This window comes from Vulpes vulpes, chromosome 1 (assembly GCF_048418805.1).
Source record: "Vulpes vulpes isolate BD-2025 chromosome 1, VulVul3, whole genome shotgun sequence".
In the NCBI taxonomy this organism is placed as follows: domain Eukaryota; kingdom Metazoa; phylum Chordata; class Mammalia; order Carnivora; family Canidae; genus Vulpes; species Vulpes vulpes.
Window position 1 is genome coordinate 39,716,957 of NC_132780.1, and position 23,791 is coordinate 39,740,747.

At 38.9% G+C, this 23,791-nt stretch overlaps 1 protein-coding gene across 7 annotated transcripts in view; it reads right to left on the minus strand.

Annotated features, from left to right (window-relative positions):
- Positions 1 to 228: 228 nt before the first annotated feature.
- Positions 229 to 23,791, minus strand: part of PRUNE2 (prune homolog 2 with BCH domain) — a 258,654-nt gene continuing 235,091 nt past the window's right edge. For 2 of the 7 annotated variants that reach the window (XM_026001522.2, XM_072762673.1), the window contains 7 exons: positions 22,984 to 23,086; positions 22,247 to 22,378; positions 21,067 to 21,153; positions 15,557 to 15,655; positions 11,759 to 11,797; positions 7,371 to 7,418; positions 229 to 3,540 (listed from right to left, as the gene is read on the minus strand). In XM_026001522.2, coding sequence (XP_025857307.2) covers positions 3,510 to 3,540; positions 7,371 to 7,418; positions 11,759 to 11,797; positions 15,557 to 15,655; positions 21,067 to 21,153; positions 22,247 to 22,378; positions 22,984 to 23,086 — 539 coding nt within the window. In that variant the 3' untranslated portion in view covers positions 229 to 3,509. Of the gene's footprint in view, positions 3,541 to 7,370; positions 7,419 to 11,758; positions 11,798 to 12,338; positions 12,375 to 15,556; positions 15,656 to 21,066; positions 21,154 to 22,246; positions 22,379 to 22,983; positions 23,087 to 23,791 lie in introns of all 7 variants that reach the window. The other 5 variants (XR_012002387.1, XM_072762669.1, XM_072762678.1 and 2 more) reach the window with 4 other exon arrangements.

Here is a 23,791-nt window from a genome sequence, read left to right on the forward strand (position 1 = left end):
AAAATGAAATGCCATCTAATGTATTTTGATTTTAAAATAAACACATGCCCCCAAAAGGCAAAGGACAGAGAAAGGAGAGGTGGACAAAAATCAAGTAACCACAAAAGCCTAAAGTAGTATTGCCCTCAAGTACCAAGTGCCAAGCCACACTGACATCCACATAAGTCTCCTGCAGAAGTGAAGCTACAGAAAGATTCTCAGTGACACGGAGAAAAGAAAGCTCATGACTTGTGGAATCAATTTTTATTTCTGAATTATAACAGAGAGGCTATATATATATATTTTTTATATGGTGTTGTTACATATCTTTATATTATTAATCCACGCTATTTAGAGAGAAATTATTTATTTACCAAAACAGTCTAATAGATACTTTATTCTGAGCAATCTAATACATGGTAGAAAAACTTTTAAATATATAAAAGATTAGTTTGTGCACATCTAAATGTTTCTAAGGGAGCAAACTACTGCTGAGGCATTATGATTAGATGAGTTGCGAACATAGTGCCATAACCAAATACTTAAAATGACGTCTTAATAACACAAAAGCTTAGAGTAGTGACTTCTTCACACATGTTGGAGTGTATCTTAGAAGGTAACCCCACATTGCATTGCATGGCTTCAATAAGGAACTTCAGGATTTTCTTCGATACCTTGCTATTGCCCTCAAAAAAACCTTTTCACTCCTTGATGGTATCTTCTATGTAGATTTGTGGTCTTTCTTAATGGAGCTAGCTAAGCAAAGAGCGGCTGCCACTTTGGCAAAACAAGACTTTACCCCGGGACCCCCTGGTGCCCTTAACTACAAACCTACAGGAAAAGTGTAAAAGCGTTCCCAGAAGTCAGAACCAAAGCAAGAATGTTCAGAATGCAAGAGCTAGATAGCTATTAATGTGAATGTTTACATCTGTCTACCTATCTGCTGAGGGATTATTTTTTCAGGATTCTTCTAGAATTCTATTTACGTGGACTGAATTTACATAGTGGCTTTTCTCTAGCACGTGCAGTTACATTAATTTATCTTTTTAAGATAATAAAATAGCAGATGCCTATCAGAATGGTTGTGCAGCCCACAGAACAGCCCAAACAAAATCAATGACTGGGAGAAAGGCTCATAATTTCCATTGAAATTGAAGATGAAGCTTCAAACGGACACCACCTGAGTTGTTTTCCGTGAACAGGCTAGACAAGCTCAAGGAAAATGTGAAAGGCGAGATTGTTGCCGTGACCGGCAGAATCTAATAGGACTTCTCTATCAGTAGCTCTATGTCCTCTGGCTTGCACCAACTAAACACAACACTGATTTCTTCATTCCTTCCTGTGGCTTGGGGGGAACCATTTAATTCATTTTCCAAGATGGGACACGGCTGAGCAAAAAGGGAGCATTGTTAATAACTGTGCCAGAGCAACAGTGGCCAATGGGTGAACCAACAGAATATTAGGTCACTGGTCTTATGTCAACATTAAGCTCTGGGAGAGGCATAATTCGGGCTTCCAAAGGTGGAGCTGGGCTGAGAGAGAGGGTATGATCTAGGGTTTATCTGTTGGACAAGACAGATATTAAGAGGGAGGGGACCCAAAAGAACACAGTTCAACAAGATGCTCGGTTGAAAGGGACACAGGAGGATCTTGGTTAATTATGGCTGATGGAGGAAAGGGTGCTGACCTGTGTGTCTGAGAGCACATCTGGAAGGTGAGTGGGAGACAGGAAGTGAATGAGGTCAGCAAAATTCAGTCACCTGTACAAAGAGGTCTACCTGAAGGTGTTTCAAAGCTCAGAACACCCAGGACCCCAAGTTCCCCAGGCAGCTCTCCAAGATGTGGTTACCACCCTACGCCTATGGTGAAATCCTGGTGTCCACTACATTTTTACTGTTGCTAGTTTATTAGAAACAGGTGATACCAGGAAATAAGAATGGTCCCCAAAGTAAGTTTACAACACCTGTAAACAGCCCAAAAGCCTCCTAAGCAAGCTTCACTTGAGGTCATGTAAACAAACCCTGAGCCACGCTTTTGTGGCCAGGACTCCATGTCTTTTTAGCAGGCCATTTACTTTACTGACTGTGGATGTCAAAATTTTCTTTTAAAAGAATAGATTGGTTTGTAGGCTTACTTATATATTCTGTTACAGAAACTAACATGCAAATCCAAATGGGAAAGGGGAGGAAAGTGAGTGCGCTGGAGGAGGCAGGGCCCAGCAAACTTTCTCTATAGAGTAAACATTTTAGGCTTTGTAGGCCACGTGGTCTGTTGGCAATTGTTCACCTCTGCTGTTGCTGTGCACAAGTGGCCACGGAGAGTTTGTAAACCAACGTGTATGGCCATGTTTCAACAAAACTTTATTTACCGATACTGAGATTTGAATAATTTCCGTGTGTCGTGAAACATTAAAAAAATCTTTTTCGAACCAAATGTGAAAGCCATTCTTAAGGAGAAGGCCATGTGAAAACAGGTGGTGTGCTAAATTTGGCCATTGCTTTGCCAACCACTCTGCTAGAGGCCCACAGATTTGAAATCATGTTGGGATTTTAAAGGGCATATGAAGACTACACAGATTTTTGCAAATGATAGTACACACTCATATGTAACTTTAAACCTCTGATCAAGTTAAAGTGATTGAAGGCAGATTACTTTTTACAACACATGTGAGGGAGAACTTTAGAAAAGTGAAGGTTACCAAATAATGAATTTCTGAGTGGACCACCTTACACTTGAATCCTTGGCCCCTAAAATTTAACATTTTGAACTAAGTTGACAGTGCAAAGTGCAGACAGTTACCAAAAAATGCCAACATGGATCCTTAACTTTATCAGCATGGAAGTCTTCAACAATCACTGGAGAAATAATGATTTTTATAAAGACCAATTCCCAGAAAACGCGACACCTAATGTGACAAATAAAACTGATGTGATTTAGAAAACCTGGCTTCTCTTTGAGATGTTAGAGACAATTCACGTGGACAAGAGCAAAGTGGGCACGCTCAGCTGATGGTGGATTCCCACCTGTGTCTGGCTTACATCCGTGCTAAGCAAAGCCGAGGGTTTTAAAGGCAGAGTTACACAGGGGACAGCTTGCCTAGGGAGTATTGAGCCCTGGGTGTTTTAAATCTAAAGCAATCACCCAGGAGAAATCCAGCTAATCTTTGGAAATGAACCCACTCATGATTAATAGTTGATGGAAGGTATCTGATTGGTCAACACCAGTCTAAGAGATGAGATACCACTGCACCAAGGGTTAACAAAACATTGAAATGGAAGGTCCTCTTTTCTTGCTAAGGTTCAACTAAAATCTTTGAGGCACGTAATTGGCAAAATAGGAAAATACACACGATTTCATAAAATATGTGAAGAGTAAACAAATTCCCTTACTGTTTTTCCCCTTAGAAATTTAGAATGGCACCAGGTAGTGCAAAATGGAAACAAAGTAGCATCAGCCCTGTTTCTTCCAGGTAGATACGCTTCAGCAGAAACACGAAGCAGAAAAATATCCTCTTCTTCGGACTTGGCCAACTAGGGCTTTCCTTTTAGCTTCAGGTCAATGCTTAGGAAAAAAAAAAAAGAAAACAATGAGAAATATGAACAACTGAATACAAAATATTTAGTGATGATTTGGAGTGGCAGGTGTTCGCTTTTTTTTTTTTCCTCAAAGGACTTACTGAAAATAAATCATGCAAGTTTCTTCTGCTAGAAACACCTGGTAAGTCACAACCTTCCCCCTCATTGTCAGGGCTTTCTCTAAAATGTGGAATCTGTTTATTTCTTACAAAACTATTTCTGGAAGCATTTTACGCCTCTTGAAATGATCTAGGGAGGCAAAAGACATGTATGAGGGCTTGTTTCAGAAGTGGATTAAGGAACATTATTGCATTTTGGGAATAAGGGCTCTACCTATTTCCAATAAATGACCTTTCCCAGTGGGGCAAATACACGATCTGCCTGAAATAAGTAACATCTGGTAAGTGCTACATAGCAAGAATGTGGTCAACAATGAAATGATGGCAAAACAAAAACAAACCCCAACATTACTAGAGCCAAAGAATTTGCTTGACAGGAGTTAGCCTATTTGATTGAGATGGATTCTTATAACCTAAGAAAAGGTTGTTTTTAGGAAAGTCTAGTGGGTTTCCAATTATCTAGAAAATATTCAAAGACCTTGGGCAATTTGTTTCTCTCTACTGGCTTTTAGTGAACTTACCACAAATTCCTGGCACCTGCCAGAGAAGAGAACCCAAAAGAATTTCAGCCACGAACAAAGAAAAACACCATTTGAAAAAGGCAATTTAGGAAGTATCTGTGGATGTCACTTAGATCTGCCCTCCTGGCCCTTCGGTGTGCACAGGTCACTGTGCTTTGCTTGTCGGATCTATAGCAGCTGGGGGTGGGGGTGGGGGCTCCTTGGGGCAACTTTGTAAATAAAGCCATTGGTAACCCACACTGCTGCTTGCCCATCTAGTTTACAGGAGTGAAATATCTTTCTTTTGAAGTGCCCTCAAGTCTACCACCTATTAGTTCAGGGCATTGGCCGAGTTACCTACCTTGCCTAAATTTCTATATCTGTATCAGTAAAATAGAATCTACCTCTCTAAGGCTGGCTAAGGATTCAGTCTCAAGTGTTTTCAATTGTAAGTAGTAGTAGTAGCATTAGTAGTAGTAGAATACTAGTAGTAGCTCAGGATCTTTTTGAAATGGGCCCTGATAAAAATCTGAAAACAGACAAAACACACCAGGATGCCTATTCTGAAACACCTCATTTTTCATACTGACTTTTTTTTTAAAGATTTTATTTTTAAGTAATTTCTATGTCTGATGTAGGGCTCAAACTCACAACCCCAAGATCAAGGGTCACATGCTTCATTAACTGAGCCAGCCAAGTGCCCCCATAATGACTTTTTGGTATACTTTCTAGGGTTTTAGAAATGTATCCCTTCAATTCTTGGTAAACAAAAAGCTAAAACACTGAAACTATGCAGTTTATGGAAGAAGCCAGGGATAGTCAGAAGTGGATGATTTTTAAGTAAATACAGAAAGCCACACTGAAGAGTAAAAACTGACAGTTGTCCTGTGGGGCCAATGAAGTACCAGCAATGCTAATTTAAATCTCCCCACATAGTACCACATGCCCTAGATTGGATACACTTTTTATTTATGTAAAAATATTTTAAAAGCATATGCAAGTCTTAGGACATGAACAAACAAAATCCAAACTTGAAAGTGAAGGAGACAAGCACCTGGAGATACTTTTTAAAATAGTACAGTTTTGGGGGAAAATTTACTTTGAATCAGAATTACAATACAAAAGGAATGTCCTTCACCTTTGGGCACATGGGCTGAAATTTCTATATGCAACTTTCCAGTGAGACATAGAAACTACGGGCCATTTTGGCTTCTCACGTGTTAAACGAGGTTCCTTAAACATATCTGACCATAATTGTTTAATGATGGATATACACTCTTGTGTTTTATGTAGGAAGATGGCAGGGATAGGCACAACTTCCCCTTCTTTCTCTAAGGAAAAGGAGAGGCGCACATTGCATTTTATTCTTGGCTTGAATGAGCTCCTTGAAACAGCCGTTGCAGGTGATCCATTCCAAACTAGTTACAGAAGGTGTAAAATGCTTCCGCACTGGAGCCAAAGGCAAACGAAGCCCCTTAATCTTACACTAATGAAAGCCAGAAATCCAGGGCTAGAAGTCAGCGTAAGAACTTCTTGGCCACTCTGGCCCCTCAGCCTGGATCGCATCCTTTGCGCTGGGATCAGGTGCGCGGTAAGGGCTTGGGAAAGACAAGGCATGGTGAAGAATGTTCTAGAAGTGGGAAGTAGCATTAACCTTTGCGGCATCCCTCCCTCCCCCGTGCCCAGCCCTGCAATGAATCCAAACGTAAAGCAGTGCTTGGCCCTTTCCCCCCCACCCAATGAGCCCTACATACACACAAGGAGCCAAACAGACAAGACACGCGGAGGAGTGGGTAAGCCCGCAGATGTTGCAGCCTTGGGCACTGGCAACCCCGCTCACTCGTGAGCTGCGGGCCTGCGACTCTGCTCTAGGGGGCGCTGTTTTGCTGAGGGAGGCGAGATGTGCAGAAGGAATGAAGGTGGCCTGAGGCTCTCAGTTTTTGCCCTGCAGAATATCCATGTGGCTATTTGCTTGAAGCAATTGTTGCCTTCATCTCAAAGAGGTGGGGCGAGTGAAACCTTCAGAAAAATGGCTCTGTGATTTCCAGAGGTCCCCTTACAGCCCTTGTTCTTTACTCTTTTCGTGAGGGCTTTCTCTCTGGGGTTGTCCATAAATTTCCTTAAACTGTAAGTTCATTATGGCACCCACAGAGCTGCTGGACCATGATTTTCCATCCTTGCTTCGGACTTTGAGGGCAAGGAGGTCCAAAGAGAGCAAAACGTGACAATAGCCGACACATTTTTAGATCTCATCTTGGCCCCTCTTGGATTCCCTGAAGGGACAGGGTTAAATTCTCCACAACTCAAATCAGATTAGGAGCTCTCAGCTGGGTGGCCAGGTTCCCTCTGAGAGCATGTTGGTGACCACACTTTATTCCCTGAAACTGACTTGGCTGACAATCAACTCCGTTCTCTTAGGGAACTAATTTTGTTCTCTCTTAGTCTAAGCAAAGTTAAATCAGAGGCTGTACACCCATTCCAGAATTATGACCACCTCTGATTTCAAAACCATTGGCCAGGAACTGCAGATTCAAATCCCAGCTCTGGGACATTTTTACAACTGTAAAACTCTGGACTGGTCAGACACTCTTTCTGTCTATGCCACTCTTTCCGTACCTCATAGGCTGATTCTGAGGATAAAAATCAGATAATGTGCATGAGGCTTTTCACATAGAATCGGTACATGCTGAGCACTCACTACGTGTTTGACTTCTGTTTCTCACAGGATGAGGCCAGATAGACTAGCTCATTCCTAAAGTTCCATCCAGACTCTTGCCTCTTGGGATTTTTAAAACAAGGACATCTTCTCCCCCATCCACCGAAATATTAAGTTCAAATGTAACTGCCAACTTCACTAATTAAAATAGATGATGTAATTCAGAGTTGCATTCCTCCTGCCCAAATGCTCCTACATCTGGCTCTAATATTCATTTTCTGTTCATTTTTTTTATTGGAAAATGAAATGCCAAGTAGACTTAAAGTTTCCTCAGGGAATGTAATAGTGATCATGAAAGAGATGGTGGGTGTTAAGTCAGCACATTTGTCTTTTAAGATTCTGATTTGAGAAATAGAAAACCTGAAAGCTGAACATCTGAACAGAGTTTACCCAATCCTTGATGTATTTTTGTTTTCTTTTAGAGCCCATCCATTACAATGCTATAGGTAACCACATAGATGTTATGATGGTGAATTCTTACTCCTTCTCCATGGAAGACATTTCTGGATCATTGTAAAGGCAGCTAGTTCTGAGTGCAAGGGGAAAAAAAAAAGGAAGCAAGTAAACATTTTCTCCACTGTTACCACTTTGTAAGGACAACAGACACCTGCATTTAAAACTGTTTGATGTTTCATTGCTAATATGGAACACATCTATGCCTGATTCTTTTACCATCAGTTTTGAAACATAGTCACTGCTCATGATTTAAAAGTTTAAAAAGGAAGATTGAAATTCCAAACAGCTCCAGTAGTCTCTTCTGGTCTTGTTACTGTTTCCTGGCTTTTCAATATATCATATTTAGAGATCATGATATTACAAATTTTTATTTGTAACCCAAATAACATACGTTATACACCGAGGACAATCCCTCTCAAGCAGCCTAATTTTATATGTACATGAACACAGTTAACTTTCAGTTTGCACAAGAATGAGGATTGTCCTAGAGACTAAAAGAAAAAAATGCCAGTGTCAGCTTTCCTTATTACAGGATACTTAAGGCTGAGCTGTGTTCAGGTAATAGGAGTGATTTCTAAGATTAACCTAAACTGTGTCCAGAAAGAAAAATGTAACCATATGTAATAAAGAAATAAAAGTTTTGTCATGATGTATGCACACGTTTATGCTTTTGCTGTAATATTAGCTGATTATGATATTCCTTATTGGTGGGATTCCTCTGTAAGCAAATTTTGCATGTGCTTTATATTTTCTGATAAATAGTACATTCAAATTTTACTTTCTCCCCTCTGGCCATATTTTATTATTGACAAACTATTTAAAGAAATTTTTATGATCTTTTTTATTTAAAATATTTTATTTATTTATTTATTTATTTATTTAAGAGAGAGAGCATGGGAGCAGGGGAAAAGAGCAGAGGAGGGAGAGAGGAAGGAGGGAATGCTGGGGAAAGAATCTCAAGAAGAGTACAAGCTCAGCATGGAGCCTCAGGATGCTAAGATTATGACCTGAGCCAAAACCAAGAGTTAGATGCTCAACTGATTGAGCCACCCAGGAACCCCTCTATGGATCTATTTAAATGAAAGAGTTCTTTTCATAATATGATTTGTTTCATAAGCTAATATATCTGTTTGAACACAAGAGGTTCAGTTATTAACATTAGGCATTTTGTTGAGATGGCGGAAGGCTATCTCACTGGGAAGGACAGAGGGCTTCCTTCCTCCCCATCCACCCTTCTCACTGGTGGTTTTTATGGAGGATATTTGGCAACTTGAGTGAACAAGGACAGTCAAGCAAGTGTTGACTGTATGCTAGAAAAACCTAGCAAAGCCGGAATGGCATCAAGAAAGGGCATTTTTCCGAATCTAGCTTTTCTGTTTTTTTAACTTTGCATAATCCTTCCAATAGAAACAGCAATTTGCAATCCATTTAATCCTGTCACTCTGAAGACAGCTGGTGGATTCTTTACCATTTGCAAAATGAGAATGGCTCTCTATATACAACTAGTCCTTTGCTAATATTTTCCTTCCTGAATGGATGTCAAGTTTTAAGGAAAACATAAATACAGGCTGAAAAAATCACTTTCTGAAAGTCAATTAAGAAGAGGTGTGTGAGTAGGAGAATGTTTGAAAATAAAGCAAAACAACAGATAGGTTTTGTTCCCTGGCAAGGTATATGTTTGCCTTAAGTTAGAACCAGCCTGAAGCTTTCTAATAAAGGTCATGTGGAAGGACAGGGTGGGTCTGGGTTATCTGGCTTCTAGAACCTAACCATACCATGTTTTCTGAACCCCAAATCATCGTATATAGTCTGTCCAAGGATTTGGGAGCCACTTCAGAGGCCAAAAGGTAGTTAAGGAGATGTAGTTAGTATACTGAAATGGTAAGACTTAGAGGTATTTCAATCATCTGTGGGGCCAACAGAGTAAAATTCTTTTCCCTTACATTTTCACTTGTGCAAATATATTTCCACTTCTCACACATGTCATGTCACCTTCAAAAGAAGTAGAATCAGTTGGAGGGGAATTCAGACGAGTAGCTTATCCCCTGAATCCAAAGGAAGAGCACAGACTCCTAAGACAAATCTGGTTAATTTTATTCAGGCATTTCCTTTAAGGTGGTGATTCTCAGAGTGTGACCCTAAGATGGGCAGCATTGGCATCACTGGAGTGGGTTAGAGTTACAGATTCTTGGGCCCGCTGAATCAGAGGCTCTGGGGTGAGGCCCAGGATGCTGTGTTTCAAAGGGCTCCAGGTGATTCTGATGCACAGTGAAGTCTGAGACTCACTGCTCCACAGTGATGAACTTAATTTTATGCACATTTGTTAATTTATGCAGCAGAAATTCACTGAGCATCTACTGTGTGCTGGGCATGCTTGGTGCTTCCTTCAGGAAGAAGATCAAGTCATCTCAGGACCATCTGAGACCATGTAGATAGCTGGGGAGGGAGTCTGAAGGGACGGAAAAATTGGAGAGGGAAAAAGAGCTACATAATAAACCCAAAATGATAACTGTTTTACTGGATAGCTAAGCAGGAAGGGCAGAAATATGGAGGGAGGGAAATTTTACTGAAGGAGGCAAGATTTTATGGTACTAATGAAAGTACATGGCAATATGGCTTTACAATGGGTGAAAATTATTGATTTCCTTCCCCTCAACCTTTTGTCTGGAAAACACCTCCTTAATTTTATAAATATGTTATTCTGGGTGGGGGGAATTATCTGAAAGAGAAAATCATTGCTCTTTCTGTCTCTGGGGAATCTCATGACATGATGCAAATTAAGTACAGATAAATGCCAACGGGGCACATTATGCCAACATCTGGTTTCTTGGTTCCTAAGATCTTCCTTTCTTTTCCAAATTCTGGTTTGTCTCAGTTGAGTTTGAGACTAAGAGGATTCTGTTAGAGTAGAAATGTAAATACTTTTTTGAGTATTGTTAGTGTAAAGTGGTGACAGTTATCTTGAAAGAAAACTAAAAAAAAAGACAGGAATATTGCAACACCAAACTATACTAATGCTAATATTGGCAAAAATCTTTTCTCAAATTAATTAATTAATGACTTTTTTTTAAAGTGAGCTCTATGCCCAATGTGGGGCTTGAACTCATGACCCTGAGATGAAGAGTCACATTCTCTTCCAACTGAGACAGCCAGATGGCCTTCTTCCTTGAATTTTAATCCCAAACATCCACCCTATGGGCAAATAATTCTACAGATTACCTACAATAAAAATGTGCTGTAGAAAAAAAAATCTCAATGGATTATTCTCAGGAGGAATTGGCATTTACACCTATACAGAAAAAAATAACTTATTTATTCAGAATTTATAGCTGTTTGGACATTGCCCGGGTTTCTACTTTTGCAGTATCTATTAAAATGGGAACTAGTCATAGAAATTAACAGTGTAAGCAACATTTGAAATGGAGAAGCTTTAATATAATACACATTCCAAATAGTACTTGTCTATATTTGACATATAGTGTCAGGAAAATCAGTTTTTGAACTTGGAAATAAGAAAAGGCAATTACTGAATGTTCTTTCAAAGCAATGCTGAGTTGACTTTCTATTGATGGGCTATTTTACAACTCTTTGGGGAAAGAGGTTAACTTGTACATTTTTGTTGAACAGAGATGCAAATAGTTTCTGCCCAATGGAGAAGTTTATCCTAGGTTACAATTTATTGCCCTGTCGGGCATTGATCCATTTATCCTAACATTCCTTGATAAATTACCAAATGAAATCTAGCTTCGCAAATGTTCTTTGAACTGGTTTTAACACTTTACTGGTTCCTTCATTAAGTAATTAATTGAATAAAATTACTGGCATGTATTCATTTTATATTTGTCTTAAAGTTAAGATTTTGCTTTTTTGAAAATTATCCTTTAATAATAGTGACTAATGATTCTTTTTCTATTCATCCAAAAAGCTCAGAAGCATTATTTCGTTAAGCAATATTTCTAAGTCACTAAATAATGTGTTTAAAAAAACCTCGGAAAGTCATGAAATTGATTCTACAAAAATATTCCAAGTTTCAACTTGTCATCACTTCTCTCCATTAGTATGAATTAGTAAGCTTTTGTTGCATCAAAATATCTAACAATCATCTGGATGTTATGCTATGTGGCAATGTTGTGATGTGTTCCTGGGCTGCGGTGCCTAAAACAGTATGCATATTAAAAAAAAAATTAAACAATAGTAACAAATGCATTCCTTAAGATAACCAAGATCACAGGGTAAAATGGACTGTAGAACGAATACCAGAAATCGCATCTATCATGGGACAAAGGGAATATCTAAGGTGCAGTGTTATTATCAGGATGCAAGAATAAAACACCAGGCATGCAGGTTCTCCCAATTCATTCCTGAAATGCAAGCCAACATCACGCCAGCTGCTGAATGAAAACCAAGTCTTACTTAGCTGCTTCTGATGCTTCCCTCAGTTCTTCATCCAGTCTGCATGAGCAAAAATTATCGGTGTAGAAAAGAAACAAAAAAGAAGCAAGCACAGCGTGAGACAGTCACCCAGCAAAGCGGAGCCAAACATAAGTGGAGCATATGTGCGTTTAAAAACCATCCTTGGGAGCACTGAGACACGCTCCTTCAATTATAGACATGGTGCCATTTCCTCCCATTTGGTGTTTCTGTACGTTTACTTTGCAAATTCTTTCACGAAGGTAAGATATACAAGTTGCAAGAAGATCAGAAACATGCTGGCTGAATAAAGCTGAAAACATCCACATCAGTCTGTTGAGTACAGTGAGAGCTAGCTTGCAGCCTGGGCCAAGTCAAGGGTGTATCTGGTTTAGTGGGTTTCGGTTGCCGAACAGGCTGACCTCAACAGCTTTACACACAAGACAAAGACCCAGAATGGTATACGACAAGGGACTGATAGAACGACCTCTCGCTCAGGTAGCATGTTGAGGTCACCCACGAGTAAGACACTGGAGCACACACACAGAGGATCCAGCAAGAATTGTAGCTCAGGAGATTTTACCTCACACTTCTCTTATAAGATCTCTCTTCATCGTACCTTACGAGACAAAAAGCGAATGCAATGAGGAAAATGAGCAAACAGATGGAGAAAATGACAGGTATATGGTTTAAAGAACAGTCAAGACTTGAGAGAAAAAGCCTATCCCCCACCCTCCACCCCCGCCCCCAGAATAATAAAATTCTCTTTTGGGAGAAAACTTAAACTTTCCTTTGATATAATCAAGTATATACAGCCAATCCTCATTATTTGCAGAATCTGTGTTTGCCAATTTGCCTACTTATTAAACGTTTATTTCTAACCCCGGAATCAATATCCATGGCACTTTTCATGGTCACTTGCTGACTTTCACTGAGTGGCAAGAAATTTGAGTCACCCGATGGGCATGTTCCCAGTTGAGGTTGAACAAGACAAGGCTCTCCTGCTGTCAGCAGGCGTCCCATTTGCAGTCTATTTAGCTCCATGTTTTCCTTGCTTTTGAGTTTTTGTTCGGTGATTTCACCATTTGAAATGACCTCTTGGCATAGTTCTTGTGTTCTGGCTGGTGCTTCTAAGCACAGGCAGGCTGTGAGGTGCTTTATGGGAGAATGTGCGAATGTGCATGTATTACAGAAGCTTTGTTTAGGCAGGAGTTATGATGCCACTGGCCGTGAATTCAATGTTAGCGAATCAACAATATACATCAAATAAAGTGTCTTTAAACAGAAACACACATAGAACAAAGTTATGTATTAATTGGCTAATGAAAATTAACCAGACACTTGCAGGAACTTAATTAGCTCCATATTTCCCCTAGGAACAATGGTTTGGTATTCGCCACTCAGGGTTCTAGAACATCACTGCTACAAATACCAAGAATTGACTGTAATCAGTAATGATAAATCTGATTCCAGATTGGGCATCTTTTTTTTTTTTTTTTTTTTTTTTTAATTTAAGTCCTTTGATGACAGGTTCCATCCCAGCTGAATACTGGTCTTGGGATTGGCCGAGACCAGACTCTCTAAATGTTATTCAGTAACAGGAGGGAGCTATGGCTCATATCAATTTGAAAATGGCATAACCTGAAAATGAATAGAAAGAATAGAAGTGGTAGAAAGGACATCCAGAGGAGATGGATTGTGCAAGACAGGAGAAAACATGGACACACGGTGAGGACATGGATTATTGTCAATTTTTTCCAAATGGAACACTTCTCCCTGATGAAACTTCTCCTGAATGGGAGCCTTTGAAAAATGATGGGTGTCAATGAATGAAAAGTGCCTTGGAGGTGTTTAACTTCTCATTTAAATGTCCCATATGATAATAAGTCTCTAACATAACATGAGAGACTCATACTATTAACATGAGTATAATAAATAACATTCTGTATTGCCAGCTCAGGCTGGGAGGCTTCCTGAAGGCATTATGCACATTTTCATTCAATCCTCTGAATCTTTCTATGAATTTTCCCCTACTTCTCCACTTTCTGGGTGCTGTAGCTGAGAGACGTGGGGGGTTTTAATAGGTTGCCTGAAGTTTTAGAGACACTGGGGGCTGGTAGGAAGGTTCAAGTCTAATACTAAGTCTCCAAAACCCATTCTCTTCTGTCTTTCCAACTGCCACACCACGGAAGCATTACTAAATTTACATAGTAATTGCCCTTTCCACTTGAACAGAGAATGTGCTTGTCATGGTTTGCAAATGGAGACAACATTAACGGGGGTGCATACTCTAGTTACTTTTTTTTCCTCTTCATGACCCTGAGATGAAGACCTGAGCTGAGATCAAGAGTCAGATGCTTAACCGACTGAGCCACCCAGGTGCCCCTCCAGTTACTTTTTTTATTTAAAGAATAAGAGTGGCTTTGGAGATGGGGATGTACCTTTTTGTGTCAACAGGACAAAGCTGTGAGGTTTGCTGGGTGTGGGAATGCCATAAATTCATGAGGATCAAAGCTATCATTAGGATTACGTGAACACTGTTTGATTCAGCTGAACTCACTGGATGTTCTAAGCCAAATCACGGTCCTGTGTTCACCTTGTATCAGCACAAGGAAAACCAAATGCCTCTGCTCCTGAGCTTTGACTTCAGATAGATACTTTAAGGGAGGTCAAGGAAACCACTAGAAAAGGGCATGGGAATTCTGATGCCAGGCTGACCTGGGTCCAAAATCTAGTTCCATCTCCTCCTTGCTCTTACTTACACTTTGCATAAGTAACTTTTCTTTACTGTTAGCCTCCCTGATCTGTAGATGAGAGTTTACTGGGGAGATTAAACACATGATATAAATAGAGCACTTTTAGGCCTGACACAGCATTGTCACCAAACATGAGTCCTATCCTTCAAGTTTCTTTGCCTTTTTTTTTTTTCCTTTGGTAAAGGGACTCTCTTTTTGGAAGTCCAAATTGAAAGGACCATTTTGATATCCATCTTATGGAAGAAGATGAGGTATCCTTGTCTGTTCTCTTTGAGATAAATGGTTAAATTCCTCCCATTTCTAATCAAGTGAAAAAAAAAAAAAGACAAGTGAATTAGACACAGTGGAAGAAAAGCACGATCCACAGACAACAATGGTTCTCTACAACAGTGAACCAAACAGGAGGATTCATTTGTTGGTACCCATGTTTTTACGTCTCAGCTCCAAGTGGTGGGTGTTAACTGCTACTCATTATTTTTGCAGCATGATCCAGACACCTTTCATCTTCATGCTTGCTCCTCATGGGCTTCTGCTACATTACCTGGTCCTGATGAGAGGGCCATCCCTAACCACATCACCTACCACTCTGCCTTACCTTTCACCTGAAGGGAACCGTGAAGAAAAAGGATTTAGAAGAGAACAGAGAAAAGTAGTCCCCCTCCCTCTTTTCCTAGGGTCATGTGGGTAAATTCTTTTCTATAAGACAACAAAGAAAGCAAAGCTAGCCTCAGACCCTCCCGTGTCTGTGAGAGTGGGAGACACAGGTGACAGGTGCACTGATTAACTTCATGATGTCCCCCAAATAGTAGCTCATTCAAAGTGGAATGAGCAATAATCAAGAACCCCAAGAGAAGATTACGTGAAGAACAGAATGGTTCTCTATGGGTTATGAGAAAAATTATCCATTTATTGAAAAATGTTTAATATTCATTTTAATTAGAAGATAATGTCATTTCCCCAGTATTCCAGAAATGAGTTCTTTTCCAACCTCCTACTCCAAACATGCAGTATTTCTTACCAAATCTTGGAAACCATCCAGACTTACTTGATGATGCTTTCTGGAATATGGATACAATCCATTGGGATCAGCCCACTGAGTTCTGATAAGCTATTGACATATTTAATTTTACTGCTGAATTTTGAACTAAAAAAAAAAAAAGAAAAGAAAAAAGATATCATTAGTGGCTACTTCATCCCTCCTAAGGCTGTTGCCTCTTGAAAATCCTGAAAAATGTAACACTGAAAAGAAAGGCTGCGTATCTGAGTAGTTACAACATGCCAGATACTGTTTTAAGTGGTTTATATTTATTAGCTTACTTATTTCTACTTACAGCCTAATGAAGTAAGTGCTATTATTCTATCTTATTTTTTTTAAAGATTTTATGTATTTGAGAGAGACAGAATGAGCGAGGGGAGAGCACAGAGGGAGAGTCAGAAGCAGGCTCCCTGTTGAGCAGAGAGCCTGTCAAGGGGCTCGATCCCAGGACCTGAGATTATGACCTGGAGGCAGATGCTTAATGCACTGAGCCATCAAGGCACCCGATCTCTTTCTCTCTCTTTTTAAAAAGGAGGCCCCTACTGCTCTTTTTAAAAAATTTATTTTAAGGAAGCTGTATGCCACACGTGGGGTTTGAACTCACAACCTTGAAATCAAGTGTTGCAGGCTCTAATGACTGAGCCAGCCAGGTGCTCCATTATTTTCCTTTTAAAGATAAGGAAACTCAAGATACAGAGTGTAAAGTGTTAGCCCAAGGTCACACCTTCAATTAAGTGGTAGAACCTGGATTCAAACTTAGGCAGTATGACTACAGAATCTACACTCATTTTTTTTTTAAACTTTTTCTTTTAATTCTAGTTAGTTAACCTACAGTGTTATATTAGTTTTAGGCATACAATATAGTGATTCAACACTTCCACACATCACCCAGTATTACATGTGTGCTCCTTAATCCCCATCACTGGTTTCACCCATCCTACTGCCCAGAGTCTACACTCTCCATCACACATTGATTGCATGGCCCCTCAGTGGTTCTGGTAACTCTCCATAGTCCTTGGTTTATGGTTTGTTTGGCTGTGTTTGCTTGTTTATTTGTTTTTAACAAACAAAAATCTTGTCATTAGTTCTTTCAGAATCTACCAAGGTTAATCTATTTTTAAAGTCTATGTAAACTCATTTTCTTCTTAAGATTTTAGCTTAACTATTTTTTTAAGTTTTTTTCTTCTTTTAAGTTCTAATTGGAGAGTTCATTTCAGATGGACCAAAGTTCAAAAACATGATCCAGTAACTGGATCGGAATGACGAGCAGCTTTCATTTAAACATTAGCATGTTATATTTGTGTAAACATATGGAAAACAATGTGAAATACCACTGAGACTCACCAAGGAAGGAATTTGCCACTGGGAAAGGAGTACGGAAGAGGAACTGGTAGTTGTTGAAGGAAATACTTGGTCTTATTCTTAATGATTGGATGTTTTACAAGAAGGCATTTGTGTATGATTGCAAACTAATTCTTTAATGAATTGAACTACTTGCAATTGCATGTAGTTCAATTCCACTTGAAAGGGAACTTGATCAAGACTGCACTTTCTTGAACACTTTCCCATGAAGAGACCTCCCCCAGTCTGCTGATCATGCTGAGCTATCTGCCAACTGTACTGCCTCCTTTTTAACTACTGTTCATTCTAGAAGGAAGTGTTTGCAAGGTCATTTCTCTGTATAGTTATCTTTCACATTTTACTTGCAGATTGACCCTGGGCCACTGGCTGTGACTTGTGAATATCTTTTATCTCCATATAGTCACTTGTAGTCCTGATAAGTCTTGGGCGAACACACACTACCAATGATAGGCTACGTGAGGCCTTTTCCCCTGGACTTTCTGAGATAAATTCAGGTTGTGATAAAAGATGGAGTGGGCGTAGGGCAAAGCCTCCAGCTTCAGGGTTATGTTCACTAGAACGTACAGTTCTGACATGCCATATTGTCTCCTTCTTGCTGTTTCTACCTTGGTTTAGCTAGCCAGTCCTATTGGTACTTCAGAACTCACTTTGATGGCTCATTCTTCTGGAATGCCTCTCTTGGCGCTGACTTTCCACCTTTACTCTCCCCCGTCACCCCCCAACTCACCCTCACCCTAAGTTATCATCCTCAAGGTACTCTGCGTTGTAATTGCTTACTTAACTGCTTCAGTCGGCTTCGAGGCCCTGAGCTTTCTGAGAACAATAACTGAGTTCATTAACCTCTCAATCTCCACCTCACATTTTAAAAAAACAAATTTCTCATCTACCTTTATCCTAGGTGTTACCTTCAGCCACGAGAAGACCTATAATACATTTGAATGACCTCTTTTTTCAGGTCTAAAAATTAGTTATACAGACTGATTCGCAGGGGGATCTTTAAAGAGGGTCTCACAGGATGAGACAGTAGGATACAATGTTTAAGCACTTGTAATGTGTTATTTATTTATTTATTTATTTATTTATTTATTTATTTATTTTTGTAATGTGTTTTCTTTATAATGAGGCAGACAATTGGGTTCAAAGCCTGAGTCTATCATTTATTGGCTGTATTACATTTGACCGGGGTTGGCAAACTACAGCCCATGAGCCAAAGCCAGCTTGTTGACTGTTTTTTACAGTCATATGGCTAAGAATGGTTTTTACATTTTTAAAAAATATTTAAGGGGCGCCTGGGTGGCTCAGTAGGTTAATCATCAGCTTTCAGCTCAGGTCATGATCTCAGGGTTCTGGGATCAAGCCCCATGTTGGGCTCCATGCTCAGCGAGGAGTCTGCTTCTCTCTCTCTCTCTCTCTCTCTCGTTGTCTCTCTCTCTCTGTCCCTGTTCCTATTCTCTCTCTTGCTCACTCTCTCCCTCAAATAAATAAATATGATCTTAAAAAATAAAGAAAACATTTCAAAAGATATCAAAATAAGAATATTTTGTGACATGTAAACCTTTTTAAGACATTCAATTTCAGTGTTCCTATATCAAGTTTGGAAGGCAGCCATACTTACTTATCTACATGTTGTCTATGACTGCTTTTGACCTATTATGATAGAGTCAAACAGTGGTGACTGAGACCAGATGGCCCACACATCTTAAAATATTTACCATTTGATCCTTTACAGAATGAGTTTGCTGGCTCTTGCTGTAGACAATTTATTTGACCTCACTGAACCCCAGGGACTTTTCCTATATAAGGCAAACAGTAGACAGGTCCTCCTTCAGAGGACTGTCACTATAAGTAAATGAAACAATACCTGTAAGTACTCAATAAATGTAAACCATTATTTTCTGTAATTTACCACAATACTATTTGCCCTAATTTTATTATTTTTGCTATATTTATTATCTTGAAGCCCCTTTAATAAATAATGTTGAATTATAGTTATTTTTCAGTATCCTTACAGTAACAATTATTTTGTTATTTATCAAGAAATGTATTTGTTTTATAATTGTAACACTCAAACTATTAAGTAGACATTAGTGAATGAATATGAATGCTGTTTATTTTTTTCTCATTAAATGTAAAAAAAATGTTATTTTTAAGTAATCTTTGCATCCAACAGGAGGCTTGAATTTACAATTCTGAGATCAAGAGTTGCATGCTCTACCAACTGAACCACCCAGGCATCCACCATGAAATTTTTTATAAGCTCTTCAGGGTACACTGATTCCTAATCCACTGTCAAAAACATTTTCTATTATTAAAATAAGTGGCTTTTTGTATAGCTTAAATATTTCATATGATTTTTTAAAAATTTAATTTATTCAGAGAGAGAGAGAAAGAGCAAGCATGAGCATGGGGGGACAGAGGGAGAAGCAGACTCCCCACTGAGCAGGAAGCCCAATCTGGGGCTCAATCTCAGGACCCCATGATTATGAACTGAGCCAAAGGCAGCTGCTTAACTGACTGAGCCACCCAGGTGCCCCTCATATGATTTTTTAAAAAATATTTTATTTATTAGTGAAAGGGAATATAAGGGAAGGGAGAAGAAATGTGTGGGAAATATCAGAAAGGGAGACAGAACATAAAGACTCCTAACTCTGGGAAACGAACTAGGGGTGGTGGAAGGGGAGGAGGGCGGGGGTGGGGGTGAATGGGTGACGGGCACTGAGGGGGGCACTTGACGGGATGAGCAGTGGGTGTTATTCTGTATGTTGGCAAATTGAACACCAATAAAAAATAAATTTATTATAAAAAAATAAATTTTCCAGTCTTCTAATGCAAAAAATAAAAAATTTATTTATTTATTCATAGAGACACAGAGAGAGAGAGGCAGAGACACAGGCAGAGGGAGAAGCAGGCTCCATGCAGGGAGCCTTGACGTGGGACTCAGTCCCCCGGGATCACGCCCTGGCCTGAAGGCGGCGCTAAACCTCTGAGCTACCCAGGCTGCCCTCATAGGATTTTCTGAAGCAACTGAATACAATATGGTAAAGAACTAAACTTCGCCAGAGGAAAGCTGCTTTGAACGATGCTATTCAATTGTTGGAAGTAGAAGATGGAAGTGTACGCTGAACAAAAAAGGATGAATCTGGAAGGCACAGTAAACTATATGTAAAAAATAAATAAAGGCTTTTAGCTTTTAGGTTTTGTTTTTGTTTTTTTCTCCAGAAATGACCAGAATGTTTCTTAGAAATTCATTAGTAACTTTGAAACAGAAAACCTCCCATTTATCTAATCTGCATCCTGATGTTGTATAAGACTGTATTTCATTTTAAAGCTCTAGGAAATACTTACTGTCCCTTGCATTTAACTGTTCCAAATCCTACTACATTATGAGGCATGTTTTATTTTTCTTTGCATCCCCAAAATGTAAGGTTATACACTATCTAACACAATATATATGGTGATTAAATATTCACTGAATTGAGCTGAATTGAGACCAGGAATCCTTATGAGCAATCAAAAAAAGCTCTCAGAATGGCTGTACAGACTCTTTCCCCAAGTTTGGTGGCCTATATGATCCGTGTTCAGAAAAAGAATTAGGATAAGTCATTGCTCCTGATTCTGTCCTTGGTTTGTCCTTATTTTCTATTTTCTATTTTTTTAAAGATTTTATTTATTTATTCATGAGAGACCCAGAGAGAGAGTAGTAGAAACATAGGCAGAGGGAGAAGCAGGCTCCCTGCAGAGAGCCTGATGTGGGACTCGACCCCAGGATCCTGGGACCACAACCTGAGCCAAAGGCAGATGCTCAACTGCTGAGCCACCTAGGTGCCCCTCTATTGCCATGTTATACTTCCTTTTCTATTCTCTACAAAATACCATATCACTTTAGAAGTATTATCTACCCTTCTGTAATGTGGCATGGAGACCCCACTACTTCATAGTGAGGTCACATTTTGTAATAATGGGGGAAAAGAGTCATTATAAAATAATGCTCACTCTTACTTAGGGCTCTTGCTAGATAGTTCAAAATATCTTTCCAGGAAAGCCAGAGGCAAAATATGTCTTCCTAAATACTCCCTCAGTTTATGAATTCTTGTTTATAGGACATATTTTGGAAAACTACTAATAGTGCTTTTAGTTTTTCTATAATAACAATGTACCTTATAAAAGGTCGTGTCACTGCAAGGATTGTCCTGATGAACCAAGATGGATGAACAATGATGAATGATTTCAAATTCTTCCGCAACCTGTTTTAAAAAAAGAAAAAGAGTAACTCACAACCTCTTTCTGGTAGGAGGTAAAACAGAAAGTGTAACCCCAAATAAGAATATTATAATATTAGAGTTCTAGTAAGTTGCTAATACCTGATGGAAAGGTATAGAATGACCATAATTAATAAAAAAAAATACTTTTTGAGAAATGATTTATAATTTGGATGATGCCAACCTCAACTTCCCATAGGAATCAATGTAAAATAGAATGTATATCAGGAGCACATAAATCTAGAATTTGCTTAACAATGCTTTTCATTTTTGCCAGCATTATATTTACTATTTTGAAAAGAACACACTCTTACTAGCAACTTAGCCGATTGAGCCTTGGTTTCTTCTTCTGAAACAACTAACAGTATAACATGTGGTTGTTTGGCCTTCAGATTACCATTTTAATGTTCTTGACATTTGGGCATGTTTTCCAGCATTAGCAATGCTACTTTATAAGTGTTTGGATCAATAAATGGATCTTAGTTAATATAAGATCATGCAAGGAGCCACATCTAAGGGGATGCCACACTTAACTGCAAACACCATAAGTTTGTATGGTTATGATAATTTTCCAGTGGTTAGCAATATAACATGTTTTGTTCTAGTCAAGCCAGTATGGATGGAAGTAAAGTATCTCGAGGAAAAGGTGCACCAAGGCACCTAATGGGCTAGCAGTTAAGTAGAATTATCACTGAATAATGAGATAAGAGCACAATAGTTGCTGAAATCAACAGTTCCAGTGCACATAAACATCATTAAGATCATGTGAAACCAATAAAGAATCATGGCTACTCTGGTTTATCAGCATCAATTGCACCTCCACGCGGCAAAGACGTATGCATAGTTTAGAACAGAGTTGGTCACCAGGTTTGAGATGACAATATCTAACAAAATCTAGATTTATTTCAGATTGGGGCATCAAGTGACACTTCTATTAATATTTGTATAATTTATTATTTCAACTCTGCATAATTCAGTGTTCTTAGAAGGTGATCACAGTTTTGGTAGATTACAGGGAATTAGAAATGGGGGTTATTGAGGAAGTCAAGACAGGGATTAAATAATGGAGCCTACATACCGTCTGTCAATCATCTGATAGCATTTCTTCATCCAGCCCAGCCCTGGCATCTTCCGTCTCGGGGTTGCTCCGTTCAAGTACACAATCATATAGTCCTCAGCTACCATCAGCTCTAAAGTACTTATTACATATCTGATCACAGGAAGGAAGAGGAGTGTTTTCATTTCCCACATGAAACAGTTCATTGTATTTACACTCTAATTATATAACATTTAAATTATAGGGTGTATGACATTTAAGAATGGTTGTGTATATTACCTCTTTACCTTGAAAAGAATGCAGTTCCCTAAGAGTATTTCTCTGAGAGTGAGTATTGCTCATTTATTTGTATGGTTATCTTTTTTTTTTTTTAATGCAGGTACACTAAAAAAATGTGTAAGTTAGAACCTGAATTTTAAAAATGTCAACAATGTTGTTATATACCAAGGGCACAAGTGAATGACACAAATAAAGCTGGGTTATCATGACTAAAAATATGTTATTGGAGAATGGAAATAACACTTTAGCCAAAGGAAATGTTACAGAATTTTAGAGGGCAGGAAAAACTGTGTTCTTTTTGTTTTCAATTCATTCTGCTGACAAAATCTTGAGCAATATTCCTTGACAGAGATTTCATTGATTTTCAACAAAGGCTACAAATATTCTCCATCATCTATTTCCTCTTCTTAAATATGCTCTATCTGCCATGACATGCCACAGACATTCACTCAAAGCGCTTTGTCAAAAGTATCACTCACAGGAAAAGATTTTCCATGACATAGTGGTAATCCGCCCGACTGCTGTCTGGCAGAAAACAGGCAGCAAACACAATGATGGCATTTAGGCCGTCCCCATAGTAGCCTGGGGGACAGACAAAAAGACATTTGTAACCAACTGAAAGCTCTTAATAAGAAAATATTTAACCTAAAGGACAAATCTGGAAGCCTTGCAAGTGTGTGTATATGGATGTAATAGATAAATCTTTAAGTGAGTATGATATAGACTATAGTTCTAGAAGTACAAACATAAATTTACTTGTCAGTAGTTAAAGTGTATGTTATGTAGAGTCTTAAACACACAGTGTGAATATATTTGCATATACAGCATATCCATTTATTATGGACGATTATATGTGTTGTACGTCGTCATGAATGGGGTATGTATTCAATTTGTCAAAGAATGGAGGTTTTGACTTACAGGTTTCTAATTTATATAATGCTTCTGTCCTTCAATGGCTGAGAAGATCTGTTTGATCCTCTTTAGTTTTTATTCGTTTTAGACTCTGGTTAATTTAAAGGGGAAATCTATTTACTAAACTGCAATATAATCAGATGCATGTACTCCAGTGACCAGAAGATACTAGTAGGTTCACAAATAAAGCACCTTTATTTTTATTTTGAGGACTGGTTCATTTGCATCCCCGGGGTCTCCAAATTCAATAGATAGTGCAGGGACACACCGAAAGTTCTGGCCAGGCCTAGAATACCTGTGCACAGAATTTAGAGCCTCATCTTTTTAAAATGGAGCAAACCCAAGAAGGGCCTGGTTAATGCTGACCTCTCTTTG